Raw genomic sequence first — 27,143 nt, 5'->3', positions numbered from 1 at the left:
TAAAATAAGAGCAGTGTTTGCTTCGTCATTGCCACAGAAGAAATCATTGGTTAACCTGAATCAATGAAAGTGAAATGCCAAACTGAAATTAGTTCATTTTCAATCCATTCCGATTGATGATTGATTCAAACAGAATCCTGAACAATGGTCACTCCATCCAAGAGAGTGAGAGAACAGTTGATTTGCACACGACTTCCAGCTAACATATTTTGGTCTATTTATAAAAAAAAATTTTATGTCCCATGAAAGTGAAGAACCAGGAGGAAATTGCATACTGCATAGTCGTATATATAACATGGGGTCATATGGACGGTTGAACCAACTATAAAGGAAACCAAAGTTTTATTTTTAGCAACCTAGTCTTTTTTTTCATCTGGAGTTTTGTTTCAGCTTGTGCAAGCGAGTCGTCTGGGTTCACATCCCATAATATCTCTTTGATGTATCCTCAGCAACTCTTCCACCCACACAAACTGCTCTGTAAGTGGAGAGTTTAATTTTGCATAACCTGTCCGTTTAGGCACCTCTTGCAGGTTATATAACAGGTACAATCACCTGGTTGTGTTAGCGCAAAGAATTACTCAGAGACTCAAAAACATCAGCTCCTCCAATCCCCATGCTGCTGATGGAGGCTTTACCCTGTGGCTTCATTTCTCATCACAGCCCGTTTCACCTCACCATGACTAAGCAGCGCACTAACTCCTCCTGAAGCTAGCGAGCACACACACCTCTTCAAGCCTGGCATGATAATACAACAGGATACACAATGCAAACAGAGAGTGCACTGAGCCAAAAGTGAAAACCTTTTATAGTCGCTAAAGATGAAACTTTTTGGTTAGTCATGGTGAACTGTTAACTTTTCGCACTAGCTGAAAGAATCTTCAGAGCCACCCAATATCTACAACACTGAGCGAAGCAATAAGGAAGTGTCTAGTGATCTATTTCAGCAAAGAGACGTGGCGGTGTGTGACGCAATCTAGAGCAAGGGGCACTACTGATAATCCCTATTCAGATGAATTCACCAGGCAATTCTAATGCTAAAAGTAAAACCAAATTACAAAGAACATGACATCTACAGTTGTTCTATTCCAGAAAAACAATCAAAAATACTGATGACTCATTTTGCATTATTATGCAAATGCATATGAAAATGCTGCAACACCAAAAGCTCCAAAAATATATTCACTTAAAGAGGCCATCACATCGTGTAACATTGAGCACAACGGCTCATCAGACCGTCAGGTGTGCTCGAAATGCTTTTAAGTGAATAAATTTGATACCCTTGGAGTTTTGTATTTTTTCCATATATATGTGCATACTTTTTGCTTTGCTAAGCTTGCAAATGAGATTAATTTCCACATTTTTGATAATCTTGCACCATGCAAATAATTGGCTCATAAAATACCATCTTGAATGTGAACAACTCGTACTTAATTATAAGTATAATCTATATATTTCACTAGAAAAAGTAGCAAATAATGCTAAATAGGCATGGAACGTTTTCAAGGTCAAGGTTTTAAAACCATTAAAAACATCTGTTATACTGTTCCTAAGGCTTTGTTTCTTAGGATAAGAGTATCTCCAGCAGAGAAGGAGCCGCCACATCAAAAGATCATGATTCAGCAAATATTTGAGAAGCAAATCATATATGAATCAACATTCTATGACTGACTTAAAATCCAAAAAAAGAAAGGTATCCAAAGATGCCTTTTAGTTGTAAAAAAAAAATTGCTTTGTAACCTAATAAAGATAGCAGAACATAATAATTTACTATATTACCATTTTCACTATTAATAATAAACCAACAGGGTTTCTGCAGGCTTCAACTAGTTTTTAGGCCCCCCTTAAGACCATTTTGAATGAAAATTAATTATACACAGCTAAACATCAATGATTGTTTCTAATGGCCTGGTTGTTGTTAACAACTTTATGTTATTTGATACAAGTTATTTCATAGCCAAATATTTTTATTTGTCAAAACAAGAAAACTGTAGTTGAACTCACTTTGTTTAAAAATGTTTCTTAACATTGTTAAAAATATATTTATTATAGGCACAATTACATGAAAGTTCAAAAGATATATATTTGTTGGCTTTTTGTTTGAATGGATTGAGTTTAACTCCTATTCAACCTAATGCTTTTCTGTTATAAAACCTTGCCTATTCCATTCCTTTTTACAAATATTATGTCCGCTTTCCCTTTCTTCTGTACACAGTTTTTGTATAAGAGCAGGATCATGTAAAGATTATAAAAAATTGCTCTGTTATTATCATGAGGAATTGTTTTTAGGTTTCTTTCCTTGATTAGAGAATTGAATTTCTACAATTTGCTGTAAAAAAATAAATAAATTTGCTGTTGTGAAATGCATCTCTTTGCAATAGAAAAACGAATATTTTTTTACCATATATATATATATTTTTTTACCATATATATATATATATATATATGGTTGGTGACTGGATGGATGCTGGACTGATTGGGTAGCTTTACTAGGACAGAGGGAAAATTAAGACCCGTTTAAAATGACCTACAACACAATATTTCAGTGAATTTTAAGACTTTTTAAGACCCCACGGACAACCAGTAAACAAATTCAATGATACATGGCATAAAAGACTTGGTTATAAAACTTTCAAAATTAATTCCTTACACACTGTTTATATACACCCCCGACTTCCTGTGTCAACAGGAAAAACATGTCATACATGTGACTCATGCTATTTTAAAGTTACACAATGACAAACACACAGGAAACATGCTTACAAAACTGTAAAATTAGCAGTCATTTCACAAGCTTGCAAAATAACTTCCATTCATTAAAAATAAACAAACAAATAAATAAATAAATAAATAACTGATAAAGAAAACTCGACAGAGGAATCAGTTAATTTGGTGTGCTTTCTTTACGTGCCACCATCAAATTAATTCACACTCCCTGAAAAGTCTTTACCACGACACCCATGAAACACAATCCTCACCGAGGCCACCATGTGATCACACACAAAGGTTCAGAGAGAGTGACACTGTAAGCCTAAACCACTGGGAATGCAACCGGCACAGGTAGCAACTGAAAGATGGCACTGGCTGCTTTACATCTGTCGCTGCTATGACTTCACTCTTCACCAAGGCTGAATTTTACATAAAATTCTTACCAGCAACTTCCACAATGTCCCCGGGAACGATGTCCCTGGCTTTGATCCTCTGTACAGTCTTCCTGTCCTGTCGATAGACCTTCCCCATCTCGGGCTCATACTCCTTAAGGGCCTCAATGGCATTTTCTGCATTTCTTTCCTGCAGGCGCATTGGAAACAGCAATGATACGTCAATATTTTCACAGCATTTTAGATGTTATAGAATTGATCTATAATAGGGTTCTTAATAATGAAGCCCATTTTTTAGAGTTCAAGATAGAAAAATACATAGTATACATAAAGAAAAGAAAAGTTGATTGAATGTTTTAACGAGTATGAAAAAAGACTTTACAATATTCAACATACAGATCAAATCATAAACACAATTTTTAAAAATAGATTAGAGAATTATAGACATAGACTGTACAGAATCTGCCCAATTCCACCGTTTTTCTGCTGTTGTGGTGAGAAATTTTTTAAAATGTGTGTTAAATGGTGCTGATAACTAAGACTACATTATTGTTTTACTATTATTATCATACTCATTATTAACAGCTAAAAAATGTATCTTTCACAATCACAAACTTCACAAATCTTTTTTTATGAATAAAATAAATTGTGGCCAATCAGTGTTTATTACATTTAACTAAAACTATAAAAATATTTAACTAACAATTTCATTTTTAAATAGTAAAAACTCAATTAAAAAAAAGATAATATCTGAAATTTATAGATTCATATTTCAAGCTAGGGCTGACCAGTATATCGTCTGAGCATCGATATCATAATGTGACTACTGCGAACACACACACACACACCGCAAGAAACCACAGGTCAAAACACAAGATTTGTGGAAGACACTGCAGAATTTTAGCATAATAAAGTAAAAATTTATAATTTTTATAATGTAACATCGCAATATATTGCACAAAAAAAAAATAGCATTGTCAAATGTTTCCAATATTGTGCAGCCCTAGTTCATTTACTTAAGGCAAAGAGTTTTTTTTTTTGTGAAATCAACTAATCGCTTTTTACAGTGTAGATGCAAATGAAAAATTTCAAGTTATAATTCAGTTTATAATACATATATACATACATACATACCATACATACATGGTATATAATAATAGTTATAATGTCAAATAATATAAAAGATCAAACTAGAAATAACAGAAACCTTACAAACTTTGAAACTAAAAAACAAAAACTGTACATGCAAACAAGAATTAATTCAAACTTTAATAATAAAAAAAACTACAGTAACTAAACTACATGTATGTATCCTCACTGTGGTCTTGATTGGACTTTAGCAATTCAACTCAATTCAAACACAATACTCTGATCAAACCAATGGGATTAAGCACCTAATCGCAAACATAATCATAATAGTAACATAATCGCATTATACTACGTGGCGTATGCTGATTTATATCTCAAACAGGCATGTAAAATCCCTTAATCACATTATCACTCTGACACCACGTTGTTTATGATTGAACACAAACAATTATGAATACAGTCAGTAAAAATAACCATGAAAATTGAAAATGACATCTTAAGTACTTACTAATTAATTATAGAAAATTTTAAAATAAAAATAAAATACCATTGATGCAGTCAATGATGAAAAACATATTAATCTGTAGTGTAGCCATTTAAATATGAATCATTTTAACAGCACACCCCAGAGAAGATGAGACGATCAAGGTCTAAACTGTCTCCACTTAATATGAGAACTTGCATCTTAAACAACTAAGCAGGTACCATCAGATATGCCTGAAAGGAAACACCCTTTGACGTTGACCTCTAATGCTTATTCTTAAGTAAAATGTTGTGACCTTTTATTTCGGCACGAATAATCCCTAAGGACACGCTTACGAGCATTGATAGCCTGCTTGGCAAAGCATTTGGCAGTGGACTTCCTGTGGTTAAAGAGTGGATGGGAACACAAAATCTTATGTCAAACAAACAAAACAGTCATGCCTGAGGGTGAAAAACCAGTTTCAAGATCCAAACCCGAATAAACGAAGAGGGGGGCGAGTTGTGGTCACCAAGACATTTAAGGAAATAAGCTATAAATACCCACGCCACAAAAGGCAAGCCAGCGACTTAATATAAAACTAAGCAGCAAGTTTCTGAATAAAATACTGGCATTATTATTCAAGCTACATCAGACTAAATCCACTGATGCTCATTTAAACCACACAGTGCTGTACATCTGAAATAACATTACGGATAAGTTGTCGGAAATGACTCTTGTGCATTATATTAATGAGGAGAAAAAAAAGGGCAGAAAGGCAGATCAAGTCACACAGTTTAGCCCATGAGGGTTAATCTAAACAGAACTGAAAGGCTGGTCTAATCTGTAAGAAGAGTTCTGATTCAGACATCAATGAAGAAACTGAGTGCACTGCCTTAAAAACAAAATCGTTTCAAACATGGAGGCTTTCCAACAGACTCTGCTCTGCCAAAATGTAGATTTAGATTAACACAATTGCCAAAAGGCATTAAACTCTGTGTAATAATGTGTGAAACTTGTTTCATTCATAGTCAAACACGTCCATGTAGAAAAGAAAGCTGTAATGAAAATGCTTCAATTTATTCCTCCAAGAGTTTGATGTACAGTACGTTTAAACAGCATTTGTTTGAAATGGAAATCTTTCTATAAGCATCTTTCTTGTCACCTTTGAACCTTTGTATTTAAAAAAAATAAAAAAGATCTTTTAGATGGGTGTGTACACTGATAAGTTAATGCTACATGTATTTGTACCTCTATCCTCCAGTATGTGCTAGAACAATGGTCTCAAACTAGGGATGCTCAAAATAAGCAATTAACTGTTAACCGAAAAGGTGCGTTTGTAACCGATTAATGGTATCAGTTAAACAATTAAAAACATTATTTTATATATTTTTAGTTTGGCTGCCTAAAGGGTCGATTGAATGCACTTTTTGCGTTGAGGGGCATCTTTTTAATAGTTTACTAAAAGCTGCAATTGTTTTTCACGCGACTCATCCCAGAGCAGCAGTTTGTGTTGTCAAGACAACTACAGAGAACTTTTAAAGACGTAGGAGTGACTAGTGCTCACTGTTCAAGTCATCCAGAGCTGTATGAATTTACAAATCTTGAATATCACAATATTATTAAATATGACAATTGTAACAACATAGACAGAAACACTCTTGCACAATCAATACCCAGCTGATTCAGTCTTTTCATAGTGAAATATAAAAAAAGAGAGGACTGCACCTTTTTTTCCTCGTCAAAAGGAGCGAGGTGCGCCTCACGTTTGGAATATTATGGAATGGAAAATCACGTTTGCTGTGATCAGAAATATTTGTTAACTCACGGGATGATAACGTACAACCACGCTTGCCAACAGACATATTTAGCAAAATAGCAAAATAGAAGAAGATTATGCTGATAGCCTCCTGGATCTGCGTCATAAACAACAAATAGGCTTTAGCTTTCTTTTTACAGCTTATAAAGCATGTATGCAAATTAATGCAACATCATATTTAAACAACAAAACTTTACGAAAAGTCAACATATGCACGCGTTGTCATTGTCTTTTCATCACGCAGCGCGCACATGAACCGCTAGTAAGAGAGGAAATATCAAGACTTAATCTTTAAAATAATGATTTCTATTCAAAATGTAAAAAGGTTTTGTGATATAATAACAGCGGGGCATTAAATAAATGCATATTTTCCGTGGAGCGAGCGATTTGAGGAAGTCTGCTATTTTTATTTGAGAGAAGAAAAAAAACATATGAATGGAAAAAACAGCCTATGCCCGTTCTTAAAAAGAATCAGTCAGTGTTTTCGTTTTGTTCTCTAAATGAATTACTTAAGTGAGAATAATTTAGGGCAGGCCTATTTATTTTATTCATTTTATTTATTTTGTTCTGTTTTTCTATGCCATTGGAAACACTGCATGTGCGTGAAGATGCTCTGTTGTTATGTTCTGTTATTAATATGCTTGCATGTTAAAATAAATCAGTATTTTTAAATGCAATATTTAATGTGTCAGACACAAAACAGACACGTCAATTTGCTTAAAAACAAAATTGAATAATAATTTAATAATAATCTGACCAGTTAACCGTTAATAATCGATTAACGAGCGGCGGTTGTCGGTTAGCAAAATTACCTGAAATGAGCATCCCTATCTCAAACTCAATTCCTGGAGGGCCACAAATCTCCACAGTTTAGCTCCAACCAGCTCCAGCTCACACCTGCTTAATAGTCAAAGTAGTCTTGAACACCTTGATTAGTTGGAACAGCTGTGTTTAAATAGGGTTGGAGCAAAACAATGTAGAACTGTGGCCCTCCAGGAGTCGAGTTTAAGACCTATGTGCTAGAAGTCTGTCTTTAAATGATTCCTCATAGCTCATAATGCTTTTTTAAAGGAACACTTGTCGGTTACATGTAAAGGCTAACTTATACTTCTGCATTGAGTGATTGGTGTGACCCATGGTGCCTGCCTTGCGCATAGTCGTGCATTTGTAGTTTTGCGTGCTGTTTGTGTTGCTCTGCATTAACAATTAGGTTAAAAAGAGTTAGGTTAAGTTATCTCTAAACACACTTACGAATGAATTAGCTTTTGTTTAAGATCATACACTAGCACTATAAAATGTTTGGTTAGTAAGTTGGTAAGACTTGGTAGACTTCCTTTAGCTTTTTTATGCTCACCAAGACTATATATAATAGATAGAAAAATCCAGACAGCGATATTTTAAAATACTATTCCTAGAATAATTGTTGAGCTGATTTTTTTCATCATTATACCACCATTCAATGTTATATAGTCTGTCAAAAACCATTCTGAAAAGCTGATGAGCCTTAAGAATTTCTTATCAATAGGAAAACATTTGTGATGTTTAATAGTCTGTGGAAAGCACAATACATTCCAGGATTTATTTAAAATTATTATTGCTATTATTAGTTTATTTTATTTAGTTTGCCAAATTAAAAATCTGCCAAATTAAAAATCTTTACTGTAATTTTGGTCAAATAATGTATACTTGCTGAGTTAATGTAATTAACACATTTTAAATCTTATGTAAACGTTGTTTAAAACAAAAAAAAAAAAAAACAATGCATTAATAACGTGTTGTATTTTTTTTTAGAATTTCATAAAAGAAAAACTAAATTAATTATTCTATCGCATGGGTCTACTAAAATAAGAAAGCACATCAAACAGATGTTCTCAGACACACCAAACAGGTAGATCTAAAGTCTATTTTTTAGACTTCCATATGCCCTTTACAGAAAGAAATTCTCTTTTATATACATCAATATTATTTGCAAAACTATAGCCCAAGGCACTCAACACTGCGCTGCTGCTCGCTTTAAGCAGACCATTTGAAGAAGCAGCAGAAAACTACTAGGAGGGGACAAGGCTGAGGATTCTCAGGGCAGTCTGGGTAATGAATGGTGACTAAAATAAAATGATAGAGAGAAATCTGGGACATGAGTTTCAGGGCCGCTGAGAGGTGCTGGAGAAAATAGGGTCTTGGCTCTACGCTGGATTCCACTGGGACAGCAGAACTATCTTTAGAAAAGGGCAGGGAAAAAACGGCCACATGTTTTCATTTTCATAAAAAGGCTAACTACACTTCATAGAAAAAATGACATTCATAATCTAAAAGTCTACTAAAAGTGAACAAAGTCTGTGTTTGACATAAGCTCTAACAGCAAAGAACAGCTATTGCAAATTGTACATGTAGAACTTTAAAGATCATTATGACAGTCCCTATTACACCGCTTTTACAAAGACTGCACCGGTTTGATAAACAAATACAATACAATTAAGAATTAATTGATAAATTTGATGTTTATCATAGAAGACTGGGAAGTTATTTGACATTTTTGGACGATGAATAAGGTCATTGTGGTGAGACACACAGTAAAACTGTAATTATGTTATTTGATTTATTTACATATTATTATTACTATTGCATTGTTTTTTATTTTTTATTTTTCCTATTATTATTGTGTGTATGTGTGTTTTTTATTTATTAAGTTTAAATTATTTATCTGCATTTACTGGATTTATGATAACAACATCTAATTACTGAAACTGCTGCTGTTGGGGAGGGGAAAGTGGATGTAAAAAGGATATAAAAATGTTTAAACTGATTGTAATCTTAAATTATTGAAGAAAACTAAAAAGTTGAATCATAAAAAAAATATGAAAATGTCATTTATTTATGTGATAGCACAGCTAAACAGACACAGATTTGGTTCTTAAGAAACATTTCTTTTAATAAACATCTTGTAAACTCTACTCCTATACTTGTAAATTTTTCTCATTGGATTTAAACGGACATGTATTTAGAATAATGTAACTTTAATGTAACTTTATAGTTAATTTATCAATTGTACATTTCATGAAAAATAATTATTTATATTAAAAATAAATTAAAATAAAAAACAGCTGTCTAAAAGCTGATTTAAAGTGACCCCAATTACATTATTCAGATAGTTATGGCCCGTTTCCACTGAGTGGTACGATACGGTACGGTTTGGTACGCTTTTATGGCCGTTTCCACTGTCAAAAGGCGTACTGAACCACACCGTACCACTTTTTCGGGACCCTTTCGAAAGGTGACCTGTGCAGCTTTATTGTAGACATTTTCTCGAGCGAAAATTACGTCGACTGAAACTTTGTCATACACCACGCCCACCAAAAGGGTACCCTTGCTAGTGGAAATGCAAGCCTGATAAAGGTGACCCGTACCGACCCGAACCGTACCGTACTGTACCAGTCAGTGGAAACGAGCCATTAGTCAGACTCAAAAATTGGAACTGATTGTTGGCCTAAAGCATTTAAACCTCTAAAAAAAGACAGATCACTGCCTCGGTTTAACTGAAATTAAGGAGCATGAAATAATTTTCCCAGTGGTTGCATGTTTCACTATTACAATATACAGAAAGCACAGCTCCATAGATGGTTCAAATTCATTTGGTAGAGCACATCAATATGCAAAAACCATATTTAGTGATTAGTTTGTTTGTTAATTGTACATTCTGTACTTAGAAGACTCATAATAGTTTAACTGAAGATACAAGCACTAATTTAAATATCAAATATCAATACTGATGATGGATGTGCAATAGAGAAAAAAATAAAGGTTTTTATAAATTAATAGTGGAATCACCAATCAAATAAAAGCTACAAAAAACCTTTTTCCCCATTAAAAATGAGCAATGGGCTTGGAAATGTGTTCTGTGTTCTTTGGAAATTCCAATGTTTTTACAATATTGCAGTTAGAATGTTCGTTCAATATCAGCTTTTAATTTTTTGTTGAACTGAAAACCACTTTTTCTTTTATATTGCCGATAATCTTTTTATTTTTTGTATATTAACGAACTTTTTGCTATCACAACTTTATTGTAAATGTATTAGAACTGCATTTTGAGCAATTAAATACAACACAAATGCATAGTTTAAAAAAAAGTTCCAACTTACCTGCCAGACACCTACAATAGCGTTGGCTATGAGAATTAGCAATATTACAAAAGGCTCCACAAAAGCTGTAATTGTCTCCTCTCCCTCTTCAAACCAGGCCAGTACCTGTGAAAAACAGAAATGCTTTAGTTAAGATGAAATTCCTTCATTTCATGTACTTCATTCACAGCTTTCAGGAAGTTGGTCGAATACTCATTATTATTATTAAGTGACTAAAAACATTTTGTAGATTTCCAGGGAAGACACTATAGAAATGCTATTGTGTGTCATGATTATGGCTCTTAGATACTGAGCATGTCTTTATATTCTGAGAGTTGGCAGAAGTTGTGGCTGTGTGCCAGGTGTCAAAACAGACTGTCGTCAGCAACTCCGCAAGCATGACTACATTTAACGCATACCATTTCTAGGTGGCACAACCAAGACAAAGTACTTAACGAGTCAGCTATGTGAATTAACAAGCATGCTGACACGATTCAGACAAGACCCAGTGAACGCTGAATCCTTTACGTAATATGACCCAAATAAGACAATCCTGCTTCCATCAATCTAGCCATATGGGCTTAAGTGTACCTGGGCCACACAAGAGGTCTCACCCTTCAGCTTGAGAACATTTGTGCACAACGTGTTATGTGCCAAAATATAACATTGAAGAATAAATTGTATTAGTGACTGCTGATGTACAGTAAGTGCCTAATAAGAAAGTGCCAAAGTGAGTATTTTAACACAATCCCACATACTTTAGTAAGGCAAAAAGCTCTGCATTCCCTTTGCAATTTCTGGAATATTTTGTTTCTGTAATGTCCTGCTTACTAAGTTTTTTGTTTCTGTCATGGTGGAGTCCAGCCCAGGCTTGAGTTCTGTTCGATTAAATCAGGGGTGCCACTGGCTTTCATGGTTGGCACTTGTGAAGCTGCGCATCAATGGGTTTGCTCTTCAGTGTTTGGATTTCAATTTAACTCTAAAATCTGGACTGGCACATTTTGAATTTACTAGAACGTCTATGTTAAGCTGCATTGACACAATCTACATTGTAAAAGAGCTATAGAAATAAACAAGAATTGAAGTAATTGAGTTGAATAACTCTGTCCTGAAGGGCCGATGTGCTGCAGAGTTTGGCTCCAACCCCAATTAGACACACCTGAACCAGCTAATCAAGCTCTTTTTATGCATGCTAGAAACTTCTAGGTAAGTGTGTTTAAGGGTGCTTTCACACCTACACTTTTGTTTCGGAACCCGTCTCGTTTGCCCAGTTAGGGTGGTTCATTTGGCATATGTGAAACCAGCAATCGCACTAGGATCCGCTCCAAATCAATTGCTCTGCGATCGCTTGAATGAGGTGGTCTCGGCTCGATTGAAACGAACTCTGGAGCAGATCGATTGCAGTGAAAAAGCGATACAATCCGAGCGCGGTCATATCACAGTGTTTTGATATGTAATAGGCATATGGCTATATAAAGAGAGAATTATCATTAGGGCAGGAAGTTTGGGGAGTCTATGCAGGACATCGGCCCTCCAGGATCAAGCTTGAACAATTGGATTAAGTCTTTGACCTCATCTGGGTGTCATCAATCTGATGATAAAGAGTCTACATACTTTACAGAGACAAACTGCTCTCTGATCAGCTAGAATAAAATCACAGACAAGTGTCTGATAACACCCTATACACAACATTTGTTCTAAGTGTGCTCCATGCATGCGAGTAGGCTTGACGAACCACCTGTAAGATGCATTCTTTCGACTTAATTGACCAGGCACTTTTTTAGAAACACTTGTGTGTTTTTTATGCTTGTTTGTATAGCTAAGATTTAATATTTTGTTTTATTTACTGTAGCTTTATTCTTCATATAAAAGGTTTTAAATATTTAATATTTGGTCAAATTTATTATAGCTTTAATTTATATTTTTATATCTATAATGGTCTGGTTTTTAATTAAACTCTGTAGCAAAAATTATAAAACAAACATCAAATGTTTTGGGACTTTTTGTGGACCAATTAAAACTTTTTCCAAAAGCAAATTGACTGAATTAAACTAAATTGGTGATAAAAAATAAAAGCTCTTCATTTGAACTTCCCATTCATCACCAAATTCAAAAACACTTTTTTTTTTCAACGAAAATTTCAGTCTGTGCAAGACAGATAGAAACATCAGAATGAATTCTGTAGGATCATGTGAATTGAAACCTTTTTAAATTAAAAGGATAGTTTACCCACAAATGAAAATTTATCATTTTCTCAAACTTCACTTGTTCAAAACCAATTTGAGTTCATTCTTCTTTTGAACATAAATATTTTGATAAATGATGGTTGCTGGCACCTATTGACTTCTATAGTAATTATTGTTCCCTTATTATGGCAGTCGATGGATCAAAGCAACCAGCATTCTTCAAAATATCTTATCTTTATAATTATTTTAAGGGTTTTTTCACCTTTACTGAGATAGGACAGTGGAGGACAGACAGGAAAGCATTGGACGCAGAGAGATGGAAAGGATCAGCATAGGCCCTGGAGCCAGGAATCGAACTCGGGTCATTGTGAGCACCATGGTGCTATATGTCAGTGCACTTCACCACTAGGCTAGACCAAATTATCTTCTTTTGTGTTCAAAAGAACAAGAGTGAGAGTAAGGCTATGGTATTGAAAGCTATTTTAGGTTATCCCTTTCATGTTTGTCACATTAATAATATATACACATTTAACACATTAAAATTAATATTTTTACAACAAAAAGTTGTATTTTTTTATTTGAAATGGTATAAAAGTATTTCTCTGTTTAGTGAACATATAATTCCAGCCAGAGTAAGAAATATTTTTCAGAATTTGTCAGGTTTTGAATCAAGTCTTACAATTGTACTTCTAATAATTCAAACTATGGACACAAAATATAATTTCTTCTTTTAAAAAAAATTACCTTCCCTACCCAAGTGGATGCTAAGCACAATGGCTTTATCTCGTCCGAAGTTTAGTCTATTAAATCAGACGCCACTCAAAATTATTGAACTGACTTCGCTAATAAAAGGTCCTTGTGGAAAGAGCTGTGGTTGTAAATTCCAGTTGCTGCATTTAGCCCTAATGGGAAACACTGCACTGATTGAATAACACACTTGCCTTGTGGAAGTAACAAAGGTGAGAAGAGTAGCAAGTTAATGCATCTCTATGAGAGGTTAGTAAGGGCAAGCATTACACACATATCACCCATTTGGACCCTGTTTAAACATACATGTAGTAAATAGGACCCTAAACAGAACTTAAATAATCATTGAGGGATTGAACAACTTTCCCAGTAACACTTGTGTATTGTCACAACACCGGACGCCTGATGGCAAGATGAGGAACGAGCAGCCAATAAGAGAAGTGAAAACGTTTGAGAAACGTCTTGTATTTGTCATGTCAACAGAAATGCTGTAAATAATATTAATCCTCAATGTTTATACATCAACAGTGATTTTTTCAGCACACTCAAACAATAGAAGTGGATATAGTCGGTTTAACACAGTAACTCAAGCTCGAAAGCAAGGTATTTTACACCATGTCCTCAGTGAGAGCCCTCTAAGCCCTTTTGGACTTGCACCATGCCTCCCATACCAGCGGTGAAACATTATCCAGACCAGACAGCGTAAATGAACCACTGAGTGAACCACAGTACATCATCACCATGTAGGCTGATGACAGCATTTTGAAAGCTGATCAAAATATCACGCAGAGCATTCATAAAGCGCTCAGATGCCTTTCAGCGTGATGCATATTCTCGTTAACACTGCAGACATTAACATTTATCACTAAAATTCTTAATGAGGCAAGGAGAAAACATAAAATCTAAACTGCTACACTAAGAGGCCATAATAATTCTTCATTATATAATGAAGAGATTAATTAAATGACAAACAGAACATTGTTACTAGTTACTAGCAATAAAAGAGAAAATGATTTTGATCAAAATACTAAATTTAGGTAGCGCTTATTATAAAAAACAGTAATCACTGACAATGGCAGATTTTCTGTTTGCACGTCAACATTACTTATTTGCTATAATACAATATCAACAGCTTACAACTTATGTTTACAACAATGTAAATCTAACAACAAATGTTTTCCCTTGTTTTGACTGAGTTCTGCATACTGCTGACAAAAATGTTAAAATGGTTCATTTACATGGTGTTACAAAAAGAATGAAAAATGCTCTAAAAAGGAAGGTAGGCATGTAGGGATGTAACGATTAACCTGACTCATGATGCAATGCGATTCACGAAACTAATCTCATGATTTAAACAAAATTATTTGAGACAAATTTAGGGTGAACAAGAGCCTTCTCTCAAATGCTCCACATTTGTTTTACAAAATTAAATCTTTTCTGCAATAACTAAATAAATTAGAATTTTAAAACAAAATCCAAATAAAAAGTGAATACTACAAACTACAGAAGTCTCTTTGATAAACTAAAACTTTGACTGTGCAGCTGAATTACAAATTTAAAACAAATTCCAAATTAAAAATGAACAATACAAATAAAAGAAGGCTCTTTATTACAAACTAAAACTGTGACTGTTTGCAATATTTGCACAGTTTCTGTTTTGTCTTGTGCACCTCACTGCTGTCATTTTAGTCTGCTGCTCCACTTCTTGCTCGCCGCTGATGTGCAGGTAAAGCGAGTTTGCGGATATAAACACAGCGCCCCCTCTGTTCAAAACATGTATCGGGATTCATTCAACATTTCTACGTTTGAATAGCCATACATGGTTTCACCTACATTCATTCTTCCATGGCAGGGCACCACACCAAAATTCATCCCGCCACGGCTACATTAACGTTACTGCTTCTCAATCAAAACATTCAATCACTGTTTTTTTTTTTAATAATCAAACCAAAACATATCAAAAGGTAAGGTAATTATAACAGCGCAAACTTTACTGTAATTGTAGCAGTGCTGTGCGTTATATGTTTAACCCTTTAGGGTGACATGCTGACTGACTGGGTTGCGAGATGTGCGAGACCAGCAAACATGGCATAGCTTTCAGTTAAGATGAACGGTTTCCATGATTATATTTTATAGATAAAGGTCTATGGCTCTGCATACAATAGTTTAATCTTGCTGGAGTTTAGAGCCATTTCACTTTACTTTAGGACCCATTAATGCCTCTCTGTAGGTCTATTGAAGACATTAATAAATATTCCTCGCAAATCTAATAAATGTTACTCGTTATATAAATACACTTGAGCAGCGTTTATTTGAGTTGGCGTGCGAACAGAGTAAATCGGCGCAATAAGATTTGCATGTTCCTATTATATACATGCAATTTCATCTTGTAATACTGCGCTCACGACATTTGTCATTGAAATAACACCAAAGGTAGTTGGTAGATCTGTGTAAAAGCTCTGCTGCCACAGCTGGTAAAAATCCTAGAGGAAACACTAACACATTTGAATCGGTTTTAAGCTGACTCACAGTGAAGGCTGATTTATACTTCTGCATCAAACACCGGCGTATGCTACGGCACTGACGCATAGCCCATCGCCGTTGGCGTCGCTGACGTGCACCTCTCAAAAATTGTAACTACATGTCGCAACGACCCGTATCACAAGCTCTGTGATTGGTCGGCTTGATAGCGCTGACGAGTCTGGGCGGGACCGAGAGCCACGCGAATGGCGCGAGCCCAATGGAGCGATTGTTTACAAGTGTGGAGTCCCGTAAAGGAGCTCCTGATGGAAAGTTTTGTTTTGTGTTTACCTCATAGTTAAAATTGTTGCACGTCCGCCAGTTCCTGCCTCAAAATGAGCGAGTTTGAGCCACTTGTACATCCAAGAATTGTTCAGGAAAAGCAAAGCAGCAGAGAAGAAACTCGACACAGAGGAACATTAACACCTCACTGCCAACTAGCATTTCAGAAGTGTTAATGCAGACCAACAGAGACAGCGTGCAGAAGTATAAATGCACAGCTACGCGCATTGCATGTGCCATGGGTTACGCCGGTCACTTGACGCAGAAGTATAAACCAGGCTTAAATCGTTACATCCCTACAGGCCAGTAGATGGCAGTGTCTCTTTGTAAAGAAATGCATTTGGTCCTGTAGTTCTACTTAGCGGTTTAAAAACTAAGCTCATTATTGATTTAAAAAGTAAAAATGCTATTGAATTATTCAGAATAGATTTCTCTGTCGATTTTGCTGCACAGCTCTATTGTTTTATATGTTAAGTACTTGTGCATTAGACAGAACATGTAATACACATATGAATGACACTGCCATTTTGCTTAGTGACATAGCTTAATGGAATAGCTTTAGTTTCTTTTTACTTAGAAAAAAAGGATTCAAATTACTTATCCATACTCTTCAAAAATATATAGTACTTAATATTAATTACAGTTTAATGTTTAGTAAGCCCCTTAAGTGGTTCTAAACCTGTATGGGTTTGTTTTTCCTGTTGAACATAAAATACATCTTGAAGATACCACAAAAAAAACATTACAGGGAAATGTATTATTACAAGGGGAAAAATATGGAATTATGAATCCTAGAAACCAGATTAAAATAGGTGGCGAGTTTGGTAAATCAAGACAGAACTTTTTTGGGGTGAACTATCCTTTAAAATCGGCACCTTAAATGGTTTAGCATAAGTTTACAATATAAAACCACAGGAAACGATCATAAGCGAAGCCTAATAGGTACTTTAGTCACATTAATTTTGTATTGAGATACTTACAAAAGATATGCAAGCTGCCAAGAGAAGAATCCTCACTAAAAGATCCTCAAATTGCTCCACCACCAACTCCCAAAGTGATTTTCCTGAGGACAAAAGCATGTTAATACTTGATAATAAATAGCAAGGCGTGAAATGAATAAAAGGCGGCGTGCAGGGAAAATACATGACAAAGGTTATTACCCTCTTCAGCAGGCAATTCTGTGGGACAGCCGAAGATTCACATCATGGAGGAAGAAAAGAAAACAAACATAAGTTACTGGTCAGACATGATTCTAAAAGTTAATGTACTGTAAAAATAGTTTACACCTTACAGGGTTAAAAAACAATTGATGATTTAACGTTACTGACAAAAAACAAAACAATGTTGTTTACATTCACAACACTCGTTTTTTGACAAATGTGTAAAAAACATGATTTGCTTGTGGCGAGCAACAGTGACGTCACGCGACTTCATTTCGGACACATGCCGGCTGATGAAATGAACATCGTCGCATGTGCGCCCGCGCTTTTACGGGCCTAACCACGCTTTTATACACGCCGAACATTGCGAAATCAGCCAAATCCATTTCCTTTAAAATGAAGGGCCAATCTCAGCCTCCTCTGTTAGCATTAGCCGGGCCACGTTTGCTCACTCACCGTTCGGTCCCCATTTCTCCCGCTGCCGCTTCACTTGCTCCAGGCCGAGCCCCGTGCTCTCGTTGACCGCAAAAAAGCTGTAAACTTCCTCCACGGTTTTCGTATGTGCGTTCTCCATCGTGGACGGACGGACACGCTGATTAGGAACGGACTCGCAACCCCCACAAATGGGCTTCTTCAAATCCTTCAGTCCTGACTTTCAAGACCTTCGGACCCACGAGAAGAAAAAAACTTGATCCAAAAACAACCGTAGTGACTTCAGAGAAACAGTACGCGATGTTGTTCTAACGTAACTTCTCAGTTCGGGCGATTAATAAGAAGAAAAGTTCCTAACCCGGTCAAAATTACACTTGAAAACGCAAATTACACAACGGACATCGTAAAGTCGCCGCTTGTTCTTGATCTCTAAGTTTTTTTGATCCCTTATAATAGTCCCTAGTGTCCTTGTGATGTGCTAGATAATTAAAACGAGGCCTTTAAATAGTCTTTCGGATGTGTCCTGGGCTCATTCCCGTGAAGCGCAGCACTCTGCCGGTGTTCGCAGCTCAAGCACCATCAGCACCAATCGCGTGTCTCCGCTCCGCCGCTCTCCTGATCCGCATGCACCGCTCTCGCTGTCCGCATGTGGAATGCGCTCATTGGCTGCGCTGTTCCGGAAATCCCGTTCTTTCCTGGATCAGCTGACCCTGCTTTCTGTGACCGACGTCACTCCAGATGATAAAAGGGTGTAGTTCAGCAAAGAAATGTGCATGTACATTTATTTATGTCTGAATTATCTACGTTTTATTAAAGGGATATTTCTCCTACTATTCATTCAACTTTAAGTAGTTCCAAACCTTTTATTATTTTCCCTTTATTGTTGAGCACGAAAGAAGATATTTTGAAAGATGTTATATTCTCACTTAAATAGTGAGAAAAACAAAATCAGTGGAAGTCAATGTTTACAGTTTTTTTTTTTTTAAATAGCTTCTATTTTTGTTCAGCATAAAAAATACAGGTTTGTGTTGTTATTTATAATATCCTAATGCTTTTACATTATTCTTAGTGGCAATAACTTTTGATTTAGTATTTTTTAAATGAAATTCAAATAATACATCAAATCTAGTTTAGCCTCAAATCATTTAAATCTCCTAAAGACATTTTTTTGTTTTGTATTGTACTTGTAATTTTTGGAGAGAAAAAAAAGGAAAAACAATAGCAAACAAATTGTCCTGATATAGACAGTATAATAAAGTGGTTTTGAATCAGAGACTCAAGTCTTTTGAATACAGTGACAAAATGATTTATTCAGTTGAATGCTGAATCATTGAATTATTCACATCACTGACTTAAATTAACATCAATAACACATTTTATGATACTAATAAACTGTTTTACATTAGTGTTCTTAACATGTACCTACAATGCACTGACAGAAAAATGCTGAATTATGCAGGGTATCTTCAGGGGTTAAATTAAAGGTTCAGAGGTAGATTTACTCCTATTATAGTTTATGCAATGACTATTATAATAAATGATTGCAAAATATATTTATTAGGTTTTGAATACATTATATATAAAAATAAAAAGACAAATGGTTAAAAGGTGAATATAAATGTAAATAGATTCAAATAATAACAGTACATAATTAAATAAATAAAAACAATGTTCCATACATTTTTGTACCTTACATTTCATAGCTTTGCATTGTGTGCTGGTTAAACAAATTTGGTAATTGTTGCTGAAATGTAAGACATCTGAACAATACAATAAGACACCAACAAGGGTTTAAAAGCTCAAAAAAATGTTGCATGGTCCACCTGATTAAGAAAGTGTTGAAAAGAGGTCCATTCATTCATTTATTCTCTTTTCGGCGTAGTCCTTTTATTAATCTGGGGTCGCCACAGCGGCATGAACCGCCAACTTATCCAGCACATGTTTTATCCAGCGGATACCATTCCTGCTGCAACCCATCATTGGGAAACATCCATACACACTCATTCACACTCATACACTGCAGACAATTTAGCCTTCCCAATTCACCTGTACCGCATGTCTTTGGACTGTGGGGGAAACCGGAGCATCCAGAGGAAACCCATGCGAACGCGGGGAGAACAAGCAAACTCCACACAGAAACGCCAACTGACCCAGCCAAGGCTTGAACCAGCGACCTTCTTGCTGTGAGGTGACAGCACTACCTACTTCACCATCACATCGCCCAGAAAAGGGGTCCATATTTTCTAAAAACCTTGTAATTTTCAGTGTATGTCAGCTTCTCCAGAGCAAGATTGCTATTCATTTCCTTAATCCATTAACTCCAACATGGCCTTTGAGTTTTTTCCAATCTTAAGCATTAACACACTTTACTTGGAGTAAACTAAAATCAAATAGTTTGTGTTTACTTGTGTTCATATCCAGGTTTACAGGGTATATTAATGACTGATAGTTAGTATGAGCACCTGAAACATGACTCTTAAAGTCCAGTTTAAAGTTGTGGACTCTTAAAATTGTTTATTGCAGTTTGTATTGCAGTCATGTTATTTTAGTGTAAAAATGAATATCAATTTCATCAATATTTTTAATTAAAGTTTTATTACTTCTGTTTTTAAAAATACAGTCATCTTCTTTCGCACATAAGAAAATACATGGGGAAATTGCAAAGAAGCTACATTTTGCATGTGTTCTAAATTCATACATGGAAGATTCATTTCTCATTCCTAAACTCATTCTTAATAATAATAATAAAACATAAGATGGGGGTCACTGTGGAGCAGTGGGTAGCATTATTGCCTCACAGCAAGAAGGTCGCTGATTCATGCCCCGGCTGGGTCAGTTGGCATTTCTGTGTGGAGTTTGTATGTTCGCCCCGTGTTCACATGGGTTTCCTCCGGGTGTTCCGGTTTCCTCCACAGTCCAAACACATGCGATATAGGTGAATCGAATAAGCTAAATTGGCAGTAGTGTATGTGTGTTAATGCAATGTGTATGGGTTTTTCCCAGTGTTGGGTTGCAGCTGGAAGGGCATCCGCTGTGTAAAACATATGCTGGATAAGTCGGTGGTTCATTCCACTGTGGGGACCCCTAATTAACAAAGGGACTAAGCCGAAAAGAAAATGAAATGAATGACTGAACTAAGATGCAGAACAGTAATCTCTCAAATGAATTTAATATTCATGGTGCCAAACCTTTAAAATGTTTGTACTGTTCTTCGTAAGTTTGTTTCAGTAGTAATGTAAAAAGTAAGCATATGCAAATCCTCTATTTCTTTACATAGTGCTTTTGATATATGTTTTTCACCATTACCAAGACATTATTAGGAGAAAAGGCTTCTATTGAGCCCACAGCTCACTGCACACTGTCTCACTGATGAAAAGACAGAATGAAACAACATCATAACATTAACTTGGACTCTGTTTCTGCAGCCATTCTGCAACACTAAAGGCGAATAGATGAAAAGATAGGGAACAGCTAAATTAGTTTTGCCAGAGCTGGGTTGTCATGGAGATGTGACATGCTGTTTTCCATATCTCTTCTTTATAAGTCGATTTCATAATCAAATATGATTCTTTGTGGTATTATCTAGAAAATAAAGTAAACATTCTGTAATTGTTTACAGTTTCAAAAGTTGTTTAAATGAGTTATGGCTGAATGCATAAAAACTGTAGGCTGATGTTCGTGTGGTTCCATACTTGGCTAGTGGAAACAGAAATGTCCAAAAGGCACTCATAATCTTACAGCTCACTCAGATTCATTTCACAGCCCATCTGTCGAGGCTGCTGACAGTTGCAATAGAAGGTGACTGACACTGATCTTGAACATCATGAATTTTTATTCCCAAATCATACCCTGAAGGATACTTTAGATGGGGGGAAATGATGATGGTGATCCGAATGTGTTCTTAGATTATGTCAAAGTCCCAGCAAGGCATATTCTATAGTCATTGAGTATCTATATTTGGAGTTTTAAATAAATTAACATGTTACTGGAAGTGCATCAGCTGTGTAAAACATATGCTGGATAAGTTAGCGGTTCCTTCCGCTGTGGTGACCCCTGATGAATAAAGGGGCTAAGCTGAAAATTATCAGATTAATGGTTTACACAAACTCACATACCCACATCGCATAGAATGTTCTATCTAGAACATTTAATTGTCAAGTTGATAAATAAAAAATACAACAAATAAATACAATATATTGGGTTATTATAGTTGAAGTAAAACTAAAAGTGAAACAAAATTTTGTTGCTTGAAATCAAATATATGTTGTTTAAAATAAAATATAAAATAAAATACATAAATAACTTAAACTTATTACTTTATATTCTGGGGACATTACTCATTTTCACCATAAATAAAAATAATAGAATAAACAAAATGTCTAAAGATCATTAAGCATTAAAACATTTAAATTAAAAACCTAAACCCTTAACCTTAATAAAAATGAAAGTGGAAACTATATATAAAAAACAGCATTTAATTAAAAATGTATTTATTCATTCAAACGGTTTACATAGGCCTACTGTATAAACGTTTTTTCTCTGATTCTATAAATGAAACTGCTGCATTTGTAAATGAGTGTGATTTTATACTAATTAAGTTATTGTAGATTTTAATTATTTGAGATATATTGAATATAAAATGTATAAATATTAAATTAATAGAATATTAAATATATTTCTTTTTTTGTCATAACTGTTACCATTTTTATTTAATTAAAAAATAGTTTGTGCATTTATACATGGATATTCTTTTCTCTCTTTTTTGTGTATCTTGTTTCCATTCACTTAAAAGGTCAGCTGAGCAAGTAATAGCCAATTTATCACACACTTCATGACTGACACATTAATTGCAGCAGGCTTGAGAGAGAAAGAGCAGCTCGCTCAGCATCTCAGTGCTGTTCAATAAAATGTCAAGCTGTTTGGCCCAACCAGATGCACTTTATAGATTTATGTCTTCAATGGGTCAGCTACAAGAATCTTAAAATAATTCAAAGTTTTTATTATTCAGAACTGTTATTTACCATTACTTATTAGCATTCATAAACATCAACCTGTGGCTGCTGAATGAGCTGGATTGCTTGAATCAGAGAAGCATTAGATGTTTACTTAGGATCTAATCGTGCTTAGTCAATGTACTCCATCTTCTCTCTTGCTGTAAAACAGCGAAGTGACAAGTGCATATTAACAAAAGATAAGGCACATGACCAATATCTGGCAACCATGGATTGAAATGACTGATTAAAGATGCCATGACATTTATTTTTTTTTGTTTTAGGTTTACTTATAATGTTAATTAAATTAGTTTTTTTACAGTAAAAAACAAAACAAAAAAAAACAAAGCAATTATTTGCAACCCTTTTTCTCACTGTCTTAGTGAAAAGGCCTGATTTTAGGGCCTAGGGCTTATAAAATCTGTCAGTAAATTGCCAATGTTTTGATTGGCTGATTTTATTGCATAGGAAACAGAATCAGTGTCCTATAGTTATTGATTAGTTTTGTATTACTGTAAGGGTTTTGACAACATTTTCCATTAATCAACATTCACAGACAAAGCATTATAAAATTATATACATATTCAATGCTGCTGCTGTCAGATCCAGTACATCTGACTGCTTTGTCATCTAACAAAAAATTCTTCATTATACCCTGAGCCATAGAGACAGAGAGAGAGAGTTGTTACAACTCCATTGACTACAATGGAATGTTTATTCAATTGACATGGCGGCTCAAGGAGCCTCTCACTAGTTCCCGGAAGTTAACACTTACAATGTCATTACTGTTGAAGACAGCTGCTGGGTTTTACTTTTGAAAGGTACAAAGTTTCTAAAAATAAAATTGTGTATGTTGTGTATTTGATGTTATGTAACATTATTTGAATTAACCACAAAGCACTTCCTTGAACTATTTGAGTCTATGAATCGAGAGAGGTCTGGATGCAGACTCAGTGCTCAGTTGCTTTTTAATGACCAGACCCAACCCTACCCCTCACAGTGACATCACTAGCTCCATTGAGTGCATGTCTGATATTGCATCTTTGGAAATTGATGTATTTTATTAAATCTCTTAGATTGGTTAAAAATGATAGATTCTTTGATTATTATGATAATTATTTTGGAAATATCATGGATACATAAGTCCTTCTTTCCTCTTGCTGTATTTGTGTTTTTAATGTATCTCTGCTTAATTTGTAATTTTTGTCCCACTTTTGTTTCTCTTTTTTACTGTTTTATATGTGTTTATAATATTATTTAACCTGATCTGTAAAGTTATTAGGCTGGCTTGTGTAGCAAGCCAGACTATTGTTATCCTATTTTTCTTCTGAGACTAAAAATTAAACTCTATCTCCTCCTAGAGCTTTCAAGCTATGCCCACCAAACTCACACCAGACCTCCAAACTGGTCTGACTCGGGTTGCTATATCTTTTCCGACTGATCCTACTTTTGGTTTTCCGAAAAACGTCCCGGGACCGTCAGAAAAATCCCATTGACTTAACATTGGACCAAACTTTGTGACCTCATAAGTCTGCATCAGACTGTCCTACAGGCTTCTAACTGGGCTCATTTAACTCAGACTACCAAACTACCAATAACTGATGAGCTTTTAACTTTCTAGCCACACCCCTAACAACCAGATACGGCACCCTAGCAACGGTCCCATAGACTTCCATTATAGAGGTTCAGATTGATATCGTCATGCTGCATTGTGATAGAGACATGGGTGTTGCTTTTAACTGTTCATACTGGCAAAAGCTTTGATACATCATCAGTCTAAGCTGTCAATCCACTCCATAGCAACAAAACAGACTAACCTAGCAACAATATAACAGCAGCTATATAAAAGTATCAGAACATCGTAGAGAAGCAGGGGTTGGCTTGTTTGACTCATGCTAGCACACCATCCATCCATCCATCCCTCCATCATCTATCTATCTATCTATCTATCTATCTATCTATCTATCTATCTATCTATCTATCTATCTATCTATCTATCTATCTATCTATCTATCTATCTATCTATCTATCTATCTTTTCATACTTTTTAAAACTGTTTAAACTAAATAAACTATTACCATCAGGCTTTCACAAGCCAGCCTCAAAGTTTGTTCTCAAACTTTAAGAATCTAGTTATCATTGTGACTATTATTGTCTTTTTGTGTAAGATCAGATTTTGCATGTTTGTAATTGAAGTCAATAATAAAAAAAGATATTGCATCTTTTTGTTAATCAGTAGATTAACTTGCACAGATTAACTGTTCAAATAAAGAATAACCATGTGCTTAGCAATAAAAATATTGTAAATTTTGATTTCACACTGTCCTTTTACAAGGACTTTAACATTGGAGAAATTCTAGAACTACTAGAATGGCCATATTGGTCATTCTGACAATTCATATAAGATTGAATGATCCTGCATGAGTGGCCTACACTTGATCTGGATGAGCAGACCCAGTTTAAAAATGAATAATTTACGATTTCTTTAAAAAGAAAATTCACATGGCTATTAAAGTCCTGGGGGCGACGCGGTGACACAGTAGGTAGTGCTGTCGCCTCACAGCAAGAAGGTCACTCAGCTGGGTCAGTTGGTGTTTCTGTGTGTAGTTTGCATGTTCTCCCTACGTTCGAATGCTCCGTTTTCCCCCACAGTCCAAACACATGTGGTATAAGTGAATTGGGGAGGCTAAAGTTACCGTAGTGTATGAGGCCCTACTCACACTAGGTACAGTTGCCTCGAACCGGGCCAAAGCACGCTTGTCCCCCCTCCTGTCTCCCCTGACGGCCCGCACTCACACCACATATGGGCCTCGGCACGCTTACGTCATCGCTGCTGAGCTGTTCAGTGAGAAGCGCTCTCTCACTCAGCAACACAGTGGAGATTTCTCTAGTTTTATCGTTTCAGTCGTTTATTATGCAGTGACATGCAGTCAAATATTTCACCAAAGAGTTCTTAGGGATGCGGTGACACGCAGTCAGATATTTCGTCGAACAGATCCGCCACTTATGGCGCTCAAAAACAATCATAATGCTCTCGTGCTGCAGGAATGAGGAGGTCTGCTGAAGCCGCGCAACTGTCGTGCTGTGAGGAGTTCTCGTCTTTAATAAACTACGGCAGTTTGCGTTCACTGAACAGTAAGAATGATTAATAAATCCATATGAAACAGCCCCTTAAAAGTCAAATCTCGCTTTCAGTTTCGGGCTTTGGCGCGTTTTGCACTCACACACAAGCATACCGCGCTCAGACACACCTCTTCCAACCGGGCCAGGGCCGGCCAAGTGAACCGTGCTTGAGCCCGATTCAGCGCACTCACACTACTCAAACGATCCGGGAAACGGACCTGGGCACGGTACGGATGCCATAGTGTGAGTAGGCCCTGAGTGTGTACGGATTAGTCCCAGAGATGGGTTGCAGCTAGAAGGGCTTTTGTTTTGCAAAACATGTGCTGGATATGTTGGCGGTTCATTGCGCTCTGGCGACCCCAGATTAATAAAGAGACTAAGCCGAAAAGAGAATGAATGAATGCAAAAGTCCTTAGTCCATAAGAGTAACCTGAAAACTTCCAGTTCACCTGTACTGAATGTCTTTGGACTTTGAGGGAGACTGGACTCACGTGAACACAGGGAGAACATGCAAATTCCACACAGAAATGCAAACTGACCCTGCCGGGACTTGAACCAGCAAACCTTCTTGCTGTAAGTTGACAATGCTAGCCAATGAGTCACCGTGCCTCCTGCTTGCATTCTATGTTGTCCAGTAGGCTATTGACAATTTGAATGCTGGTGGGCGTGGCCTATGCTCTGAAGGTGGTGCACTGTATAAACAAATGATTGTATCACTTTGATGTCACATCCCACCTTGTTTTCAAACAAGTCGTTTTTACAGCTACATAGATTAAATAAATGCTTACATTGTTTATAATGGATGAAATGTTAGGATCTTTAACTCACAAGATGTTTTATTATGGTAACAAAACCTCTTATTTTTTGACATAAGATCAAGTCAACTTTGAGTCCTGACCCCTTTAAGGTAAAGTGTTCCCTAGTTTGTTTGCGCATTCAGAGACTCCTTTTGTCACCTGAGGGCTGCTGTTTATTCAGAAAACCATCCCCTTGTTTGAGTTTCACGGATGTGGAATGTAGTCGCTAACAACTCTTTCCCATATTCAGTCTATGTTTGGTATCAGTCTCTGGGATGCGAGCCAGATGTGTGCCTTTTATGGCTCTGTAAAAAAGCAAATGTA

At 35.8% G+C, this 27,143-nt stretch overlaps 1 protein-coding gene across 3 annotated transcripts in view; it reads right to left on the bottom strand.

The window, feature by feature from the left end:
• Nucleotides 1-18,509, bottom strand: part of atp2a2b (ATPase sarcoplasmic/endoplasmic reticulum Ca2+ transporting 2b) — a 53,944-nt gene extending 35,435 nt beyond the window's left edge. For 2 of the 3 annotated variants that reach the window (XM_073934879.1, XM_005161196.6), the window contains exons 1-5: nucleotides 17,933-18,509; nucleotides 17,477-17,494; nucleotides 17,297-17,379; nucleotides 10,603-10,707; nucleotides 3,150-3,288 (exon numbers count right to left, since the gene is read on the bottom strand). Coding sequence is in view for 2 of the 3 variants with exons in the window: in XM_005161196.6 (XP_005161253.2) it covers nucleotides 3,150-3,288; nucleotides 10,603-10,707; nucleotides 17,297-17,379; nucleotides 17,477-17,494; nucleotides 17,933-18,050 (463 nt within the window). In the remaining variant the exon portion in view is untranslated. 3 annotated transcript variants of the gene reach the window in all.
• Between the last annotated feature and the right edge of the window lie 8,634 nt (nucleotides 18,510-27,143).

Source organism: Danio rerio, chromosome 21, assembly GCF_049306965.1.
Source record: "Danio rerio strain Tuebingen ecotype United States chromosome 21, GRCz12tu, whole genome shotgun sequence".
In the NCBI taxonomy this organism is placed as follows: Eukaryota; Metazoa; Chordata; class Actinopteri; order Cypriniformes; family Danionidae; genus Danio; species Danio rerio.
Note: the sequence above shows the minus strand (reverse complement) of the source record. Positions and strands in the feature narration are given on the sequence as shown.